General features: G+C 44.6%; 1 protein-coding gene across 1 annotated transcript in view; it reads left to right on the top strand.

Annotated features, from left to right (window-relative positions):
• Nucleotides 1-879: 879 nt before the first annotated feature.
• The window catches only part of SMC3 (structural maintenance of chromosomes 3), a 44,849-nt gene continuing 24,435 nt past the window's right edge, over nt 880-21,293 (top strand). Inside the window, exons 1-15 of the mRNA XM_044297349.1 lie at nt 880-1,233; nt 3,150-3,225; nt 3,419-3,457; nt 7,608-7,675; nt 9,066-9,137; nt 9,231-9,310; nt 9,809-9,887; nt 13,262-13,379; nt 13,460-13,635; nt 13,824-13,904; nt 15,761-15,925; nt 16,088-16,209; nt 16,393-16,606; nt 16,847-16,950; nt 20,227-20,326. Coding sequence (XP_044153284.1) covers nt 1,219-1,233; nt 3,150-3,225; nt 3,419-3,457; nt 7,608-7,675; nt 9,066-9,137; nt 9,231-9,310; nt 9,809-9,887; nt 13,262-13,379; nt 13,460-13,635; nt 13,824-13,904; nt 15,761-15,925; nt 16,088-16,209; nt 16,393-16,606; nt 16,847-16,950; nt 20,227-20,326 — 1,509 coding nt within the window. The 5' untranslated portion in view covers nt 880-1,218. The remainder of the gene's footprint in view (nt 1,234-3,149; nt 3,226-3,418; nt 3,458-7,607; nt 7,676-9,065; nt 9,138-9,230; nt 9,311-9,808; nt 9,888-13,261; nt 13,380-13,459; nt 13,636-13,823; nt 13,905-15,760; nt 15,926-16,087; nt 16,210-16,392; nt 16,607-16,846; nt 16,951-20,226; nt 20,327-21,293) is intronic.

Below are 21,293 nucleotides of genomic sequence, written 5' to 3'. Positions count from 1 at the left end.
CAGCACATTATATACAGTACATTATACAGCACACTATATACAGTACATTATACACACTATATACAGTACATTATATACAGTACATTATACACACTATATACAGTACACTATATACAGTACATTATACACATTATATACAGCACACTATATACAGTACATTATACACAGTACATTGTACAGCACACCATATACAGTACATTATACACACTAGATACAGTACATTATACACAGTAAATTATACACACTATATACAGCACACTATATACAGTACATTATACACAGCACACTATATACAGTAAATTATACACACTATATACAGCACACTATATACAGTACATTATACACAGAACACTATATACAGTACATTATACACACTATATACAGCACACTATATACAGTACATTATACAGCACACTATATACAGTACATTATACAGCACACTATATACAGTACATTATACAGCACACTATATACAGTACATTATACAGCACACTATATACAGTACATTATACAGCACACTATATACAGTACATTATACAGCACACTATATACAGTACATTATACAGCACACTATATACAGTACATTATACAGCACACTATATACAGTACAGTATACAGCACACTATATACAGTACAGTGTACAGCACACTATATACAGTACAGTGTACAGCACACTATATACAGTACAGTGTACAGCACACTATATACAGTACATTATACAGCACACTATATACAGTACAGTGTACAGCACACTATATACAGTACAGTGTACAGCACACTATATACAGTACATTATACATCCATGTCTGCACTGTATACAGACACATACACACAGCGCGGCTTCGCTTTCCGTCTTGTTGACGCTAGTTTGGCGCCAAGCGGCCTCCGCCAGACCGTACCATCTCCCGGGGGGAGTCACTTCTCTTTGTATCTTCTGAAAGCACGGGGACGCAACTCCTGTGTTTGCTGGGCCTTCGTTCGCTCCTGTAACCGTGTCTCCGCGCTCTCCCGCTCCCCGGTATCTGCCCCGCAGTCTTTGAGAGAAGCGCCTCTCCCCCGCCACTTGCTCCGGTCCTTGTCGCCTCAGAAGGAGAAGACCGCCGCCATTTTGTATGCTGGCGGGAGACTGAGCGGAGAAACCGAAGACCGGGGAGAGCAGCCCGTGCACACCTGAGCTGCCCGGAGCGTCACACGAGGGGCCCGAGGCCGCCGGCAGCCATGTACATCAAACAGGTGAGCGGCGGGGAGGAGGCCTGTGCGCCGCGGAGGGGCCGGGGCCTGGAGTCCTGCGGCTGCCCCTGTGTGAGGAGCTCCCTGTGGGGTCCTACTGACAGGCGTGCTGGGGGTTGTAGTCCCTCCACTTGAGGAACTCCCCCAGCACGCACTAGAGTCCTGGGCCTCCTTGTCTGCTGGGAGTTGTAGTGCTGCAGTGGTTGGCTGACAGCTTGCTGCCATTTCTCCAGTGTTTTGTGACAATCCCACAGAAGCTGTTCCTGGGGATTGTCACCGGCGGTGAGCGCCATTCTCCGGGTTCTGACACCGCCTAATAAACCGATTTAATAAACGGTTGTCAGAGTACAGATTGAATAAAGACTGGAGTCGCATCTGATGGCGGTTTCTGGTCGTCCTCTAAGGGTTAATCATTGCCTTAGGCTCCATTCACACGTCCGCAATTTCGTTCCGCATTTTGCAGAACGGAATTGCGGACCCATTCATTCCATTCAAGGGGACACGAAATTGCGGATCCGCACTTCCGGGTCCGCAAAAAAATAGAACATGTCCTATTCTTGTCCGCAATTGTGGACAAGAACAGGCATATTCTATTAGTGCCGGCGATGTGCAGTCCGCAAAATGCAGAACGCACATTGCCGTTTTGTGGATCCGTGGATCCGAAAAACACGTTGCGGACGTGTGAATGGAGCCTTACTGATGGTTCTTCAGTAAGGCCGTGTTCACACTGCGTTTTTATGACTACGGTTTAGTTGCGTCTTTCACACCGAAATCCTCAACAAAAAAAGTAAAGACTGAGCGTCTCAGGTCTGGCCGAGAACCAGCAGCACATACGAAAAGGCCCTAATGTACTCTGTGCTTCAAGACCTCTGCTGGCTGTCAGTGAATAGGAGCACTGATATTTTACATCCAGAGGCTGAATACCTCTCCTGACCTAATGCTTCTCACAGCTGAGAGTTTGTTGCAGTTGTGTCCAGTCTGGACTATGTTTCTGTGAGGTGAACGCCTCTGTCCCGTCCTGATAGTTTGTCACATTTCACCTGCAGTGATACATTGTATCTTCGAGGATTGTCTAGACTGGATACAGTGGTAACGATCCTACAGCTGTTTCCAGCTGGAAAGGTAGAAGAGGGAATGTTCACTGACAGCAAGCATGAAATGGAACACAAAGTATAAGAGAAAGCTGCAGGACATCATTGGTAATAATGAATGATGCTGTCGGAGAGCGCGTCTTCAGGTGTGGGGGCTCCCCCCCTGTTGGCGCCTCTTCAGGTGTGGGGGCTCCCCCCCTGTTGGCGCCTCTTCAGGTGTGGGGGCTCCCCCCCTGTTGGCGCCTCTTCAGGTGTGGGGGCTCCCCCCCTGTTGGCGCCTCTTCAGGTGTGGGGGCTCCCCCCCTGTTGGCGCCTCTTCAGGTGTGGGGGCTCCCCCCCCTGTTGGCGCCTCTTCAGGTGTGGGGCTCCCTGTACCCCCACCAATCAGCTGTTACCTTGCGTCTCCTGAGGCTCCAGTGCTGCTCCTATTGAAGTGAATGTTATCCTGAGGATAGATCATCACTAGAGATGAGCGAACTTCTGTTTTAAGTTCGGCGTCTAAAGTTCGGGTTCAGGTTAGCGGAGAATCCCGATATGGATCCGGATATGGATTCCGACTTCCGTTGTGGTCCGTGGTAGCGGAATCAATAATCGGCCATTATTGATTCCGCTACCACGGACCACAACGGAAGTCAGAATCCATATCCGGTTCCAGATCGGGATTCTCCGCTAACCCGAACCCGAACTTTAGACGCCGAACTTAAAACAGAAGTTCGCTCATCTCTAATCATCACCTTTTGATAAATCACATGCACAGGGGTCGGGGGATGGGTAGATGGTGTCTGTAGTTGCTTCTCTTGTGTTGATCTATGATGATCTGTTTTCCAGGTGATCATCCAGGGCTTCCGCAGCTACAGAGATCAGACCATTGTGGATCCCTTCAGTTCTAAGCACAATGTGATCGGTGAGTATAGCACTGCAGTAGAGACACGGAGGGGTGATATTGGTCACCAGAAGAGGGTGGTCGGGTATCCCGGGTGTGAGTACACTTCCTTGAGCTGCTCCTGTAGTCTCCAGAGCGGCGGTCTCTATGTGATGTGCGGACCCCTCACTTCCTCGGTGCAGTAACTTACCTGTCTCTGCTTATTCTATTTCAGTGGGAAGAAACGGATCCGGCAAAAGCAACTTTTTCTACGGTGAGTTCAGCCGCTTCCTTTTGTCGAGCTGCTTATACGGCTCTTGGAGTAAATGGAGATGGCAAAAAATCCTATGTAGCATGGCTGTATCTTAACAAGGTTCCAAGTAGAGCTTCAACATGCAACAAGAAGAGATGGGAGTGAGACAGAAAAATTTTTGAGCATTCAATTTAATGAAAACAACGAATAAACTGAAACAGGCTGTTTTTCAGCTGATCAAAAGTTAAGGCCCACACCCCCAAAAAAAAACACGAACCCCCCCCCCCCCCCCAACCCAAAACAGAAATCCAACTTCCAAACATGACCTCAGTAATGAGTAGCTCCGCTGTTATTGTTTCGGCATGCTTGATGCAAGCGTTTCCATGAGGTGAGTGGGAACATTCCTCCAAGTGGTGAAGACGGCCGCACGAAGGCCATCTACTGTCTGGAACTGTTGTCCATTTTTGTAAACTTCCCTTGCCATTCATCCCCAAAGGTTCTCAATTGGATTTAGATCAGGGGAACACACAGGATGGGCCAAAAGAGTGATGTTATTCTCCTGGAAGAAGTCCCTTGTCCTGCGGGCATTGTGTACTGTAGCGTTGTCCTGTTGAAAAACCCAGTCGTTACCACACAGACGAGGGCCCTCAGTCATGAGGAATGCTCTCTGCAACATCTGGACATAGCCAGCGGCCGTTTGACGCCCCTGCACTTCCTAAAGCTCCATTGTTCCACTGAAGGAAAAAGCACCCCAGACCATTATGGCACCCCCTCCACTGTGGCGCGTAGAAGACATCTCAGGTGGGATCTGCTTGTCATGCCAGTAACGTTGGAAACCATCAGGACCATCAAGGTTACATTTTTTCTCATCAGAGAATAAAACTTTCTCCCACCTTTGAATGTCCCATGTTTGGTGCTCTCTTGCAAAGTCCAAACGAGCAGTTCTGCGGCGTTCAAGGAGACGAGGTCTTTGAAGAAGTTTTTGTTTTTGAAGCTCTTCAGTCTCAGATGCCGTCTGATGGAGATGGGGCTGCAGTCAGCACCAGTAAGGGCCTTAATTTGGGTCGAGGATCGTCCAGTGTCTTGACGGACAGCCAATTGGATCCTCCGCCTCAGTCCTGATTAATTTTTTGGGGGTCTTCCACTTGACTTTTTTGTTCCATAACCCTCAGGATCATCAAAACTAACAAGTGGGGAATGGTATAAAAATGAAAATTTATTGATAAAAATACAAAAGATGGAGCTACTACAGAATTACAAGAATACAGAGAAGCACAGGGTCACAGACGCCACAGTTCACCAAAGTGTCAATGAATAATGACACATTCTGCAGGTACCAAAGTAAAGTGCTGATGTGCATTTAAAGGTGACCAAAATGGCCCAATATAAGGTAACTACACAATATCTACAAACGAATAATGCAATTTGCCCTGTTGATGACAGGGGAAAGGCACAGCGTATCCACACATGGCATTGAAACCGGAAAGCAGCAAACCATGGAAGTGAGATTCTCAGATGGAAATCACTATGTAAACAGTAGTAAACATGGATATATAAAGAGACTCACTATGGATACGTGCAGAGTCACTAGCAAGAGTTAGGACAGGGAGATATCAATGTAGAACGTACCTGAAGACATGATGGTGAGTGGGCGTGAGGACCCTGAGCTCAGGGTCCTCACGCCCACTCACCATCATGTCTTCAGGTACGTTCTACATTGATATCTCCCTGTCCTAACTCTTGCTAGTGACTCTGCACGTATCCATAGTGAGTCTCTTTATATATCCATGTTTACTACTGTTTACATAGTGATTTCCATCTGAGAATCTCACTTCCATGGTTTGCTGCTTTCCGGTTTCAATGCCATGTGTGGATACGCTGTGCCTTTCCCCTGTCATCAACAGGGCAAATTGCATTATTCGTTTGTAGATATTGTGTAGTTACCTTATATTGGGCCATTTTGGTCACCTTTAAATGCACATCAGCACTTTACTTTGGTACCTGCAGAATGTGTCATTATTCATTGACACTTTGGTGAACTGTGGCGTCTGTGACCCTGTGCTTCTCTGTATTCTTGTAATTCTGTAGTAGCTCCATCTTTTGTATTTTTATCAATAAATTTACATTTTTATACCATTCCCCACTTGTTAGTTTTGGTTCACCTTGGATGTCATACAAGTGGTTTTTGTTAACTGTCTAGTCGACAGGTGGCCTTTTGTAGGTTAATACCCTCAGGATCATTTAAGAAATTCCAAATGACTGTCTTACTGCGTCCCCCCTCAGCAGCGATGGCGCGCTGTGAGAGACCCTGCTTATGCAGTTCGACAACCCAACCACGTTCAAAAAGGGAGAGTTTTTTTGCCTTTGCCATCACAAGGTGTGACTACAGAAAATGACAATGAATCCACATCTTTGCACAGATTTGGCCTTTTAAAGGCTTGTGGTCCTAAAATTTTGATCAGCTGAAAAACAGCCTGTTTCAGTTGATTCGTTATTTTCAATTAATTGAATGCTCAAAAAATGTTTTGTCTCACTCCCATGTCTTCTTGTTGCATGTTGAAGCTCTACTTGGAACCTTGTTAAGATCCAGCTGTGCTTTTGCCATTTTTAAAGTGGTCTTGAACTTTTGATCAGGATTGTAGTTTGAGCACCTCTGGTTAAAATCTGTCAGTGTGAACAGTTAAGCAAGTCGAAATGATCTCCGAAAGGCATAAAGTTAGGGATGAAACACACTTTTCAACATTTAAAGGGCTATTCCGGTAGGTACAAGTTATCTTCTATCCATAGGATGGGGGATAAATATCAGATTGATATGGGTCCTACCACTGGGACCCCCACAGATCATGAGAATGGTTGCCCCATGCCCCCCATAAATCACCAGAGAGGCTGGTTGAACATGTGCATGGCCGCTCCGCAAATTTTTTTTGGGAGATCCGAAACTCCCATAAAAATGAATGGAGCGGCCGTGCACATGTGCGACTGGCGCTCCAGTCATTTCAGTGGAGCAGCAGGGGGGAGGGGGTCCCTGTTCTTGTGATCGGTGGGGGTCCCAGTGGTAGGACCCCCACCAAGTTGATAGTTATCCCCTATCCTGTGGACAGAGGATAACTTGAACCTACCAGAATACTCCTTTAAGCAATATCAGTGGATTATTTTGGTTTTGTAAAATTTTTGTGAAAAAAGTAAAGCAGTACCTTGCAAAAAGTGTGTCTTATAAAGCGAAAAATACGGTATATAAAAATACAAGAAAACTATGTATATGTGGTATCATTGTAATCGTACTGACCCAGAGAATGAAGGGAACAGGCCAGTTTTGCTGCAAAACTGACAGAATTTTTTTAAATTTTTTTTTTTAAAATAATTCCACTACATTCAGAATTGTTTTGCAGCTTTCCACTACATTGCATGCAACCGTAAATGGTTACATAAAAAAAAAAATACAACTTGTCCCGCAAAACAACAAGCTCTCATACGGCTATGTGAAGGGAAATAAAAAAAATAAAAAAGTTATTTCTTTGGAAAGGCTGGGAGTAAAAAAACGAATATGGAAAATAGCCTGGTCATTATGGGGTTAAACCTTTTGGAACCCTTAGGTCCTTTTCACACGAGCGAGTTTTCTGCGCGGGTGCAATGCAGGACTTGAATGCATCGCACCTGCACTGAATCCTGACCTATTTATTTCAATGGGTCTGTGTACAGGACCGTGTTGTTGGTTTTTTTTTTTTTTTTTTTTTTTTTTCCCCAAGACATCACTTCTGCGTTGCGTGAAAATCGTAGCATTTTCTATATTCAGTGTTTTTCACAGACCCCTGGTCCCATAGAAGTTAATGGGGCTTCAGTGAAAAACGCATGGCATCCGCAAGCAAGTGAGGATGTGATGCGTTTTTCACTGATGGTTGCTAAGAGATGTTGTTTGTAAACCTTCAGTTTTATCACACGCATGAAAAAAAAATTGAACGCTATTGCAGATAAAACTGACTGAACTTGCTTGCAAAACCACTGCTGCAAGAAGGCCATATACTGTACTCGCATCTGAAATACAGTGCGTTCCTGTGGTATTGGTAAGCTGCTCTCCCCGCCATCTCCTAGATGCTCCGTCATCCCACTCTCAGCACAGTCTCTGATTTTGGCAGGTTTGGTTCCGCTCCTCATGTGTCTTCCTATTTTGCAGCCATTCAGTTTGTCCTGAGTGATGAGTTCAGTCACTTACGCCCGGAGCAGCGCCTGGCTCTCCTACATGTGAGTAAATCTGATTTCTTTAGCAGTTTTGGTCAATTACTCAAAGTTCACACTGCCTCCACATACGTTGGATTTGTTCACTGGTTTGAATTATTTTTTTGTATTGACTTTGCATTCCAGCAAATATTCATTAGAACTATTAGGGAGAAAAAGTCACCCTTTGCTGCAAAGCCACGTGTGCTGCGTTGCTGTGATTGTGTCATTGTCTCGCAGCCCATTTTCCTAAATTATGTGCATTCAGCGAGACCAGCTTGTGTGTATGGGGGTCTCCCAAAAACAGATGTCGATGGAGATAAGGATCAGACTGTTGGGTTTCTATATATATATATATATATATATATATATATATATAAAAAAAAATTTTTTTCTTCTTCTCAGTTTGGCAGCAGCCTACTCCCCTCTGACGAGCATGCATGTGTATGAGGCGGAATCGGGAGATTGCCGTCTGCTGACACTTATCATTCATGTGCATGAAGTTGCAGATTACCGTTGGCCAAGCATGCGTTTGTTGTGAATGGGGGGAAAAAGCAGCTTCCAGAGACCGTTGTTGGGTGACTTATCTCCCCAAGGTCCGAACATGCTGAAATCCAACATACTGATCCTTGACTCCCCTGATTTTTGCCGTCTGGGAAGAGTCGGGAAGCTATAATACTCATTAGATGTTCAACCTATCTCACCATTAGTGAACCCGAGTTCCAGTTTGGATTTTGAAACATTAATGTATGTGCAAAAACTAACTAATGGGCCAAGCACGAGGCTAAACAAGTCTAACATTACTAGTACCTCAGCTGAGCCAATACATTGTAAGGCCGTAGCGCATATTATTTACAAAGTTTTGGAACGAATCCCTTCGCTCAACCCTATCTGCACGCAAATGAAGGGGCATTTGTCGGGAGAAATATTTCCTTCCTGACAACCTCCTGCTTCATTGTTCCGCGTAAACCATTAGGCTTGGGTCACATCTATGTTTTATAGCTCCAGTATACGTAGAAGCAGAACAGACTTTTGAAGTTACCGTATCCGGCATAGCCAGGGGCCACCGGATCCCCATTCACTGAAGTAACCATATCCGGCATAGCCAGGCATCACCGGATCCCCATTCACTATATTGGGATTTGGCAAGTTTCCAGCAGAGAGCCAGCATTTGTGCCCAAAACCTGACGGATCCCATTATTGTGAATGGGGGTCCTGCCGTGTCCAGCTATGCTAGATATGGTAACTCCAGTAGTCTGCTCCTCTGCTGTTACAAAATGGAGATGGCAACGAACCCTTAGTAACAGAAGGGGCAAGGACCCCCGTAACACTTCTTCAGGTCACACATTTTGAACTCTGTAATAATGACTAAAACTTATTCTGTTTATGGGAAGAACTGATTTTTCTTGTCTTTCAGGAAGGAACAGGGCCCCGCGTCATTTCTGCTTTTGTGGAAATCATATTTGATAACTCTGACAACCGACTGCCGGTGAGAAATGTCACAGATAAATGCTCCTTGTCTTTTGCTCTCATAGGTTGATGTTCTTTCCTTCATTACAATAATTAATTTATTTTTCAATAGATTGACAAGGAGGAGGTTTCCCTTCGAAGAGTTATTGGGGCCAAAAAGGATCAGTATTTCTTAGACAAGAAAATGGTGACGTAAGTCTTTGTGTTGAGGTGCCCCAGGCATCAGCAGGCATATAAGCTGCCCTAGTATATCCATTATTTCATGACTGAGACCCTGGTTTTCTATAACATTGAATTCGCTAGGGCTAATAATTTAATTGCCCAAATGGGAAGTCAGACAGGACAGAGAGTTTTCAGCTTGACTGATGGGACCCTGCAGTATTAAAATCTGCACCATATGATTCAGATTTTGTTGCAGAATTCATAGCATAAATGCTGTGGGTTTGCTGCAGATTTCACCTTCTGCATTCCACATACATTGACATGCTGCATATTACAGGTGAAGTTGTATGCAGGCTTTCAAAAATTTCAAAGCATATCTGTGAAATGTGGCCATCCCTCATCAGTCCACACAGCAATTTTTATATATTTATTTAATCCAGGATTATACCAGACAGTGTCTGCTGTGCAGTTTGTAATATACAGTCTTTGCAGAGAATCCTTATAATTGTCATCTTATTATTTTTGTAGTAAGAACGATGTTATGAATCTGTTGGAAAGTGCTGGATTTTCTCGCAGTAATCCTTATTACATCGTGAAACAGGGCAAGGTAAGGTATGGTCACTGTATACACTGATGTCTAACACATACTAAACAGAATATTATGTCTGCAAATTCATTAAAGAGGACCTCTCCCCACACCTGACATGCCTATTTTAATAGGTTCATTCATTCCCCATGTAATAACAATTCTGGAGCAACTATTCTTATGTCTGTGTTGTGCCATTCCTGTATTATTTATACTAGAAGTTATGAATGAATTTATAGCAGTCTACAGTAAGGGTACAGAGGGGAGGTAACCAGTTTGGGGGTGGGGGGGGTGTACCTGCACAGTCTGACAATGGCAGCACTGATTGGATAGAGTGAGTCTGTGCAGGTACCCCCCCCCCCCCCCCCCCCAACTGGTTACCTCCCCTCTGTACCCTTACTAAAGGCTAATAGCAATTCATTCATAACTTCTAGTAGAAATAATAAAGGAACGGCACAACATAGAGCCATAAGAATAGATGCTGCAGAATTGTTATTACATAGGGAATGTATGGAGCTATTAAAACAGACACGCCAGGTGTGGTGACAGGTCCTTTTTAAATTTCATTTGATTCATATTTCTTGAGGGATTAAGAGTTTTCAGAGAATTAATACCCTCAGGTGGGTTTCTGTCAGCTTACCAAGTACTGTACTTTGTATAATGGCTGTGTTTGGTATCACGCTCAGCCCCATTCATTTCTATGGGGCTGAGCTGCTTCTTGTGCAATGTTCTCTCTAGTCATTCAGCTCCAGTGCCCAGAATTGTCTCCTCACTGCCTATAGAGCTTTGCATCTGAAGGGGTTAAGAATCCTAGCAGAGAGTAGACAGCAGTGAAGGGGGGGTGTGGCCAGCAGTGACGTCTCGTTTACCTTTATCAGAGCAGGGAGAGAAGCTGACATCACAGGTCATGTGACCCTCAGTGAAATCTGAGAAACCAGCCCCTGGAGATAAAGTGAGTGAATTGGAAAGCTGTTACATTTGCTTAGTTAGGAACATAGAAAGAAAGTAAGTGCTGACAGAGGGTGCGGCTCCCTCTGTCTCCCATCGGTGCCCTGCAAATGCAATCGCGAGGTGCCGATGTGTTTGAAGGCTACCTAGCATCTGTTGTAGGCCCTGGTCCCGGCTGTAGTAATTTCCAGCAGGCTGCGCCTCTATGGCGCAGCCTGCTGGTCAATGTTAGAGTAGCATTGCCATTAAAATGCAATGCACTATAGGGATAATGCACTGCATTCCCATGGGTCTTGGGAATCGGCAATGCAAAAACACTTTTTAAAAAGGGGTTTTATTGCAAAAAAAGTTGTAAAACATAAAAAAACTGTATGTATTTAATATCACTGTAATCATACTGACCGAGAGAATAAATATACAGTACAGACCAAAAGTTTGGACACACCTTCTCATTCAAAGAGTTTTCTTTATTTTCATGACTATGAATTAACACATGTGGAATTATATGCAGAGATGCTTAGCACTTGTTGGCCCTTTTGCCTTCACTCTGCGGTCCAGCTCACCCCAAACCATCTCGATTGGGTTCAGGTCCGGTGACTGTGGAGGCCAGGTCATCTGGCGCAGCACCCCATCACTCTCCTTCATGGTGAAATAGCCCTTACACAGCCTGGAGGTGTGTTTGGGGTCATTGTCCTGTTGAAAAATAAATGATGGTCCAACTAAACGCAAATCGGATGGAATAGCATGCCGCTGCAAGATGCTGTGGCAGCCATGCTGGTTCAGTATGCCTTCAATTTTGAATAAATCCCCAACAGTGTCACCAGCAAAGCACCCCCACACCATCACACCTCCTCCTCCATGCTTCACGGTGGGAACCAGGCATGTCTAATGTCCATTCCTTGTGTTCTTTAGCCCAAACAAGTCTCTTCTGCTTGTTGCCTGTCCTTAGCAGTGGTTTCCTAGCAGATCTTCTACCATAAAGGCCTGATTCACACAGTCTCCTCTTAACAGTTGTTCTAGAGATGTGTCTGCTGCTAGAACTCTGTGTGGCATTGACCTGGTCTCTAATCTGAGCTGCTGTTAACCTGCGATTTCTGAGGCTGGTGACTCGGGTGAACTTATCCTCCGCAGCAGAGGTGACTCTTGGTCTTCCTTTCCTGGGGCGGTCCGCATGTGAGCCAGTTTCTTTGTAGCGCTTGATGGTTTTTGTGACTGCACTTGGGGACACTTTCAAAGTTTTCCCAATTTTTCGGACTGACTGACCTTCATTTCTTAAAGTAATGATGGCCACTCGTTTTTCTTTACTTAGCTGCTTTTTTCTTGCCATAATACAAATTCTAACAGTCTATTCAGTAGGACTATCAGCTGTGCATCCACCTGACTTCTCCACAACCCAACTGATGGTCCCAACCCCATTTATAAGGCAAGAAATCCCACTTATTAAACCTGACAGGGCACACCTGTGAAGTGAAGACCATTTCAGGTGACTACCTCTTGAAGCTCATCAAGAGAATGCCAAGAGTGTGCAAAGCAGTAATCAAAGCAAAAGGCGGCTACTTTGAAGAACCTAGAATATGACATATTTTCAGTTGTTTCACACTTTTTTGTTATGTATATAATTCCACATGTGTTAATTCATAGTTTTGATGCCTTCAGTGTGAATCTACAATTTTCATAGTCATGAAAATAAAGAAGACTCTTTGAATGAGAAGGTGTGTCCAAACTTTTGGTCTGTACTGTATATTATGTTATTTATACAGAAAAATGAACGCCATAAAATTTATAACGTAAAAACGCAGTGGCAGTATTGCTTTTTTTTTTCCCATCTCACTCATAGAAAGAGTTAATAAAAGTTAATCAGAAACTTATGTGTATGCCAAAATGGAGCCATCAAAACTACAATTTGTCCCGTAAAAAACAAGCCCTCATAAAGCTATATAGGTGGAAAAATAAAAAAGTTATAGCTCTTGGAACACGACGATTAAAAAAGGAAGAAAAACGCTTGGTCACTGAGGGGTTAATGGACAACATACACAAGATGGTAGAAGTGACAGCATCCAGTGGGTGAAATAAAACATCCATTATTTCTCCAGCTTATATAGTGACATCATGACCTGCAAGCTTTAGAAAAACTGCAGGTCGGAACGTAGATTTATATGCTGGAAGAATAAAGGCGGTTTTATTTCACCCACTGAATGCTGTCACTTCTGCCATTTTGGAGAAAAAAAAATCCTAGACTGAACCCAGAATGTAAGTGTGAACAGAGTTTTAGACAGCAATTCTGCCTTGCTTTGATTTTGACATCGTAAGATATAACCGCCACATAATGTGAATATTACATTGTGTAAAGTCCTCTCAATAAGGGTTTATCAATGTGCTCAAAGCAATTTAAATCTAACCATGAATCTGAGACTAGATAGATAATTATGTTACATTTACACTCATAGATTAACCAAATGGCCACTGCCCCAGACTCTCAAAGGCTGAAACTGCTCCGTGAAGTCGCCGGGACCAGAGTATACGATGAGCGGAAAGAAGAAAGTATCTCACTAATGAAGGAAACTGGTCGGTAATATTTCTCTGCACAGGCTTGTGTCTCTGAATGGTGTCCGCTGTTTGGTGACATGTCATGTGATTCCTTCCAGAGGGTAAACGAGAGAAGATTAATGAACTGCTGAAATACATTGAGGAGAGGCTGCACACTCTGGAGGAAGAGAAGGAAGAGCTAGCGCAATACCAGAAGTGGGATAAGATGAGGAGGGCCCTTGAGTACACCATCTACAACCAGGAGCTGAATGAGACACGGGCCAAGCTTGACGAGGCAAGTGACCAAACCTGCATCTGCGTGCTGAAATTCTCAGGAAGTTTTTGGAAACTCTCCGCTCCTGCTAAATTAGGGGGATTCCAACCTAAAGGACACCACCAAATGAGATACTTGCTGATATGACCATCCCTTCAGGTGTTGGTAGTAACTAATATTGCTCTTTTTTCTTTCTTTTTTTTCTTTAGCTATCGTCAAAAAGAGAGACAAGTGGTGAAAAATCAAGGCAGCTGAGAGATGCACAGCAGGATGCCAGAGATAAAATGGAGGTGAGAAGTCTTACCAGTTTTGGAACTGCTGATACATGGTTTGAGTCAGCATTTCATCTCGCCACGTTCCAATAACCATAGTTTTTTAAATTTTTCCAATCACATAGTGATATCAGGGTTTATGTTTTGTGGGACAAGATGCATTTTTTAATGCCACTGTTTAATTTACCATGTCTTGTATTGGAAAATGGGGGGGGATGTTGCGGGGTAAAAAAAAAAAAAACACATCACGGCGTTCACTGTATGCTGAAAATAAAAAAAAGTCAGTGTTCTGCAGCTCAATACGATTACGACAATGCCAAATTTGTATAGTTTTTATTTAGTTGCTGTATGAGGGCTTTTTTTTTTTTTTCGTAGCATTTTTGTGGTATGTTCAAAGCAATAAATGGTTTAAGCAGCTCTCGCCTGCCAAGGATTCCACTGTTGAAGCACGGAACAGTTCATTCACCAGAAATGGGAGCAGTTACAGAAGTATGGCAGGCCTGCAATGCTTCAGAAGCGTTCGGGCTGCTATGGTAACCGATCGGAGCCCCACATCCCTTTGCCTTACCACATAGATGCTGCGATTAGCGATGAACGTGGCATCTGAGGGGTTAAATGACTGGATTTTGGAGTGATTGCTGTTCCTCATCCAGTGCTGCCGGGTGCCTGCTGTATGATACAGCCGGTACCCGCTGTGTATGGAGCGGGCTCACTGCAGCAACCCGCTCCATACAATTGCAGGCGCATAATGCTGTACATGTATGGCATTATGCGTTCACGGGCTGTTCTCTTTAAGCAGTCCCATTATTGGCCTCTTTCACACAAGCCTATTAAAATCCATTGGTATTCTGGATTCTGGTATATGCTCAGATTCTGGGTGATATACCTACCAGATTGTCTTCAGTATTGCTTCAGTAATTCATTCGGATTTACACGCGTGTTCTTTCCTTCCTGCATTTTTGATGCTCCTATAGAATATAATGAGCGTATTTGAAGCAAATGCCACAAAACTTAGACATGCTGTATATTTTAAATACTGACAGAAATGATAACGCCTGTGTGACTAGCCCTATTCATTAACATTAGCAGGAGATTTGGGACGCAAAATACACTGCATATACAGATTGCAAATGCGTTTGTGTGGATCCCCAATGATAAGCTGATCACAGGGTGTTCAGCAGCTATAATCTATGGTGGTGCTCGGCAGCAGTGTTCGGTTTCTCAATAATGCCGCTACAGTAGAAATTAAACAGTACAAACTCTGTGTTAAAATCTGTGGACTTTATTTAGGCTACTTTCACACTTGCGGCAGTGTGATCCGGCGGGCAGTTCCGTCGTCGGAACTGGCCGCCGGATCCGCCGATCTGCTGCTGACTGAAAGCATTTGTGAGACGGATCCGGATGCAGATCCGTCTCACAAATGCATTGCAAGGACGGATCCGTCTCTCCGCTTGTCATGCAGACCGACGGATCCGTCTTGTACATTTTTCTCATTTTTACTGATTTGCGCATGCGCATGCCGGAACGACGGATCCGGCATTCCGGTATTCTGAATGCCGGATCCGGCGCTAATACATTCCTATGGGAAAAAATGCCGGATCCGGCGTTCAGGCATGTCTTCAGTTTTTTTCGCCGGAGAGAAAACCGTAGCATGCTACGGTTTTCTCTTTTGCCTGATCAGTCAAAACGACTGAACTGAAGACATCCTGATGCAAACTGAACGGATTACTCTCCATTCAGAATGCATGGGGATATGCCTGATCAGTTCTTTTCCGATATAGAGCCCCTGTGACGGAACTCTATGCCGGAAAAGAAAAACGCTAGTGTGAAAGTACCCTTACCAATTTTTTATTTTTTTTGATTGTTTTCTGTAGGAAATTGAACGTCAAGTGCGAGAGTTAAAATCAAAGATTTCTGCAATGAAAGAAGAGAAGGAGCAGCTGAGCTCTGAAAGACAGGAACAGATAAAGCAAAGGACCAAACTAGAGCTGAAAGCAAAGGACCTGCAGGATGAACTGGCTGGGAACAGCGAGCAGAGGGTAACTGCAGCAGACATAGTTTGGTGGGGCTTTTTGGACCCGGCATTGAGTAGCTGGGCCCATCTGACAAAGCTGTGGGTTCAGGGTAGCTGAGCAGTCTCGGGCAACATGAGCATTGGATAATGTGATCTTCTTTTTTTTTTTTTTTTTTTTACATTTAAGAAACGTCTCTTAAAAGAGAGACAGAAATTACTGGAAAAGATTGAAGAAAAGCAAAAAGAGCTGGCAGAGACGGAGCCCAAGTTTAGCAGTGTTAAACAGAATGAAGAAAGTGGCATTGCAAGGTTTGTATCCATAAGCTGAACATGCTTGCTCTTACCGTATATTGTCTCTGCATGTCATGGCTGTAAGATCTGTGCATCTGGTGATATCAAATGTGAAGGCAATTGGTTATTATCCAGCTGCGTCTAAATATGTCTTTTTATTTCCATTTCCACGTTTTTTTTACTCCTTTTATTTCTGTTTAGATTGGCACAAGCTACCCAGGAGAGAACAGATCTATATGCCAAGCAAGGCCGTGGCAGTCAATTTACATCTAAAGAAGAAAGAGACAAGTGGATTAAAAAAGAACTGAAGTCCTTAGACCAGGCCATAAATGACAAAAAACGGCAGATCGCTGCAATACACAAAGATCTTGAAGACACCGAGGCAAATAAGGAGAAAAATCTAGAGCAATACACAGTATGTATCATTTATTGTAATACCTGAATTTACACTGAGATTAAAAAAATAATAGGCTGATCTGAAAGGGGCTTTACACATCTTGAACAAGATGTGTCATTAAGAGTTACAGCATATGAATAAATTACAAAGGCCCCCGCTGCTCTTCATTCCTCCCCAATTCATATAGATAGAAATGAACCCTGATCTAGAGAGAGATTTGTGTATATGCGTATTGTATTAAATGTTTTGACTTTTTAGAAATTGGATCAAGATCTCAGTGAAGTCAAAGCTCGAGTGGAAGAATTGGACAAGAAGTACTACGAAGTTAAAAATAAGAAAGATGAGTTGCAGAGTGAGAGAAAGTAAGGGCTTCTTTGCTAGGTGCACTACATTTTGTCTTTATTTTCATCTTGCTTTCTCCATTCACTACTATAGCGCTGGCCGACATTCACGGCATGCTCTTCATTCACCGTAGGGTCTTGTTATAGATATCAGAGCGAGTACCAGAGTCCGCTATTTATTTATGACATGACCTGTCGATACTCCTTAAATGTCCTTCCCTTTTTTAAAGTCATCCTTTATCCACAGGACAGGGGATAATTAGGAGAACGGTGGGTGTCAAACTACTGGGGTTCCCGTTCCCCCGATCCTAATAGAGCAGCAGATGGACCATGCACCTTGCTTTTCCATTCGCTCTCTATGGGACTGCTGGGGCATAGCCAAGCACTGTACTCTGTTATCTCTGGCTGTCCCTTATGGAGCAGCACTGTGCACATGCACAGCTATTTCCCAAAGCCACTTAGAGTTTAATGACGTGATGTTGCGCATGTGTGACCAGCGCTTAGTTTACACATTGCCAATAAGACACTTATCCCCTATGCCAGGGGTACTCAAGTACTTTTTGTAAAGGTCCACATACCTGAGTCTGCTGAAGGATGAAGGTCCGAGGTGCAAAACAAAAAAATATATAAGGAGGGACAACACCATTGGCATGTAGCGCTGCATTATTCTTATCTTTTTTTACAATAATCCACACCTCCAAGCCCACCTAATCTCCTTTCTGCCGACCAAACAGTAAGAATGTCCTTTCAGTGCCCCCTAAAAATAATGATGCCCCTCAGACAGTATGATATCCCTTTAGTGCTCCACAGAGTATGATACCCCTAAGTGCACCCTCACAGCAGGGTGATCCCTTGGTGCCCCCACACATGAGATTCTCCTTAGTGCCCCTGACACATTGCGATACCTCCTTAGTTCCTCCTGACAGAGTATGAATACCCTACGTGCCCCCTCACAGTAGTAATGCCCTCTCTGTGCCCCTTTACAGTTGTAATGCCCCTTCATAGTAATAATCTCCATTGTGCCACCCTCATAGTAATAATCCCCATTGTGCCCCCTTCATGGTCAAAATCCCCAATAATATAATGCCCGTTAATAATAGTAATGCCCGTTGTGCCCCCCTCAAAGTAATAATGCCCGTTGTGCCCCCCTCAAAGTAATAATGCCCATTGTGCCCCCCTCAAAGTAATAATGCCCATTGTGCCCCCCTCAAAGTAATAATGCCCATTGTGCCCCCTCCAGAGTAGAAATGTCCATTGGGCCCCCTTTGTGTTAAAAACAAAACCGAAAACAAAAAAAACACAGTAACTACTCGCCTTGTCCCGCTCCTGAAGCTCACAGTTCTCTCTCCCCTGCAGACACAGATCACTCTGCAGCACTGTGTAGGCGGAGGCTATGCAGGCTGAATGGTGGAGCACGGAGAAAGTCTTCCTGCTTCACCATTCAGAGCGCGGCTGGCCTGAAGAAGAAGGGAGGGGCGCAGGGAGCTGAGCAGTGAGTGACAGGACCACAGCTCCCTGCGCTCCAGCAATGAGCGCCTCCATATGTATTGATGGAAGCGCTCATTGCTTCTGGATTGTCGTACCAGGGGCGTACCGCCCCCCACTGCAGGTGTCTGGACAGCTGGCAACCGCGGTCTGGATTTGGACCGCTGTCTGCCAGTTGAGTACCCCTGCCCTATGCAGTACATGGAGGATAGGTTTTTGTCACAGCAAACGTTCTTAACAAGTGTCGATTGCCTTGCTATATTTTGATCGGGGCTCATTACAGGACAGAAATCTACCCATATAAAATAAGTTAATCTCCTGTATTGTCTTATTCTCTGTTGTGCACAGTCGCTATAAACTAACGGTATGTTTACCCAGCGTCTTCTCTGTGGAATTATGGCCCGCACACTTTTGCAGAAGTTTTACCGGCCTCCGTATGGTGTCATGCTGGTTTCTGCCTTCCCTTCAGTTCAGTGGAAGGCTGCAATCTTCAGTACTGCCTTACATTGAAATAAATTTGAGTCAGAAAGGATGCGGCTTGCCGGCAGGATTGACGTCTGTCAATGCCAAAATTCAGCAGAAAAAAAAATGCCCTAAGGGCTCTTTCACACTTGCGTTGTCTGGATCCGTCGTGTACTCCATTTGCTGGAATTACACGCCGGATCCGGAAAAACGCAAGTGAACTGAAAGCATTTGAAGACGGATCCGTCTTCAAAATGCGTTCAGTGTTACTATGGCAGCCAGGACGCTATTAAAGTCCTGGTTGCCATAGTAGTAGTGGGGAGCAGTATACTTACAGTCCGTGCGGCTCCCGGGGCGCTCCAGAATGACGTCAGAGCGCCCCATGCGCATGGATGACGTGATCCATGCGATCACGCGATCCATGCGCGTGGGGCGCCCTGACGTCACTCTGGAGCGCCCGGGAGCCGCACGGACGGTAAGTATACTGCTCCCCCGCTCCCCACTACACTTTACCATGGCTGCCAGGACTTTAGCGTCCCGGCAGCCATGGTAACCATTCAGAAAAAGCTAAACGTCGGATCCGGCAATGCGCCGAAACGACGTTTAGCTTAAGGCCAGATTAATGCTTTTCAATGGGCATTAATTCCGGATCCGGCCTTGCGGCAAGTGTTCAGGATTTTTGGCCGGAGCAAAAAGCGCTGCATGCTGCGGTATTTTCTCCGGCCAAAAAACATTCCGGTCCGGAACTGAACACATCCTGATGCATCCTGAACGGATTTCTCTCCATTCAGAATGCATGGGGATAATCCTGGTCAGGATTCTTCCGGCATAGAGCCGCGACGACGGAACTCTATGCTGGAACAAAAGAACGCAGGTGTGAAAGAGCCCTAAGACTTTTTAACTGAAACCAGAAGCTGTTGTGGACAACATTAAATCATTTGATAATGTCTGATATGGTGTCATTGAAACTATCTTAGGCCTCTTGCACACAAACGTTTTTTTGTTTTGTTTTTTCCCTCCCCCGTTTATGTTCCGTTTCTTGCGTACCCTATACAGAACCATTCATTTTAATGGATCCGCAAAAAAACCCGGAAGGTTCCGTATTTCCATATTTTTTTTTTTTTGTCTCGTTCAAAGATATAACATGTCCTATTATTGTCTGCATAACGGACAAGGATAGTACTGTTCTATCAGGGGCCAGCTGTTCCGTTCCGTAAAAAACGGAATGCACACAGACATCATCCGTATTTTTTTGCAGACCGCAAAATACTGAAAGCCATACGGTTGTGTGCAAGAGGCCTTATACTGTGGTGTCTGAGGCTTGATAACATTTTATTTCCTTTTTTTCAGTTACTTATGGCGAGAAGAGAATGCAGAGCAACAGGCACTCGCTGCGAAGCGAGAGGATCTGGAAAAGAAACAGCAACTTCTTCGTGCTGCAACCGGAAAGGTGAGAGCAATTCATCCATTACCCTCAGACTGGAGGACACATTGAGGTATTGAGATGTAATATTGAAAATGTGCTTGTTTTATGGCTGTTTGCTAAAAAAACAAACAAAAAAAAAACTGGTGTACATGTACTGCATTTATGAAGTGTTTTAGACACTTTAACTCTTTTGTGCCTTGTTTGACAAGGGGGCATGGCTTTGCCGGAAAGGGGGCGTGACTTTTTAAAGGGTTTCTACCACCAGATTTGGTCCTATTTAGCTGACTGACACTAGCGATGTGCTAGCGTCAGCAGTCCATAACAGTGTTCTTACTTATCATCTGTCTGCTGCCGTTCACCTTAAAAACTTACTTTTATAGATATGCTAATGAGCCCCTAGGTGCTATGTGGACGTCATGAGCACCTAGAGGGCTCCGTCCACTAACCATTTCAGCCGCCCATAGCGTCCCTCCAGACCGCCCCGCTCCTGTTGATTGACTTGAAATTTTTCAGTATCTCGTACCAATTCCTGCGCCGTGCGCTTCTGTATTCTCCCGGCGCCAGCTTCCTCACTGCGCCTGCGCCAACTACGTTACAGTGAGGAAGCCGGCACCAGGAGCGCGGCATTCACTCACTGCGCCTGCGCCGAATACAGAAGCGCACGGCGCAGGCGCGGGAATTGGTACGAGATACTGAGAAGTTTCACGTCAATCAACAGGAGCGGGGCGGGCTGGAGGGACGCGATGGGCGGCTGAAATGGTTAGTGGACGGAGCCCTCTAGGTGCTCATGACGTCCACATAGCACCTAGGGGCTCATTAGCATATCTATAAAAGTAAGTTTTTAAGGTGAACGGCAGCAGACAGATGATAAGTAAGAACACTGTTATGGACTGCTGACGCTAGCACATCGCTAGTGTCAGTCAGCTAAATAGGACCAAATCTGGTGGTAGAATCCCTTTAAAGAGGACCTTTCATCAGTTTTAACATAGGA

The sequence above is a fragment of the Bufo gargarizans genome, chromosome 6 (genome assembly GCF_014858855.1).
Source record: "Bufo gargarizans isolate SCDJY-AF-19 chromosome 6, ASM1485885v1, whole genome shotgun sequence".
Lineage (NCBI taxonomy): Eukaryota > Metazoa > Chordata > Amphibia > Anura > Bufonidae > Bufo > Bufo gargarizans.
This window is presented reverse-complemented; position numbering and strand designations above follow the sequence as displayed.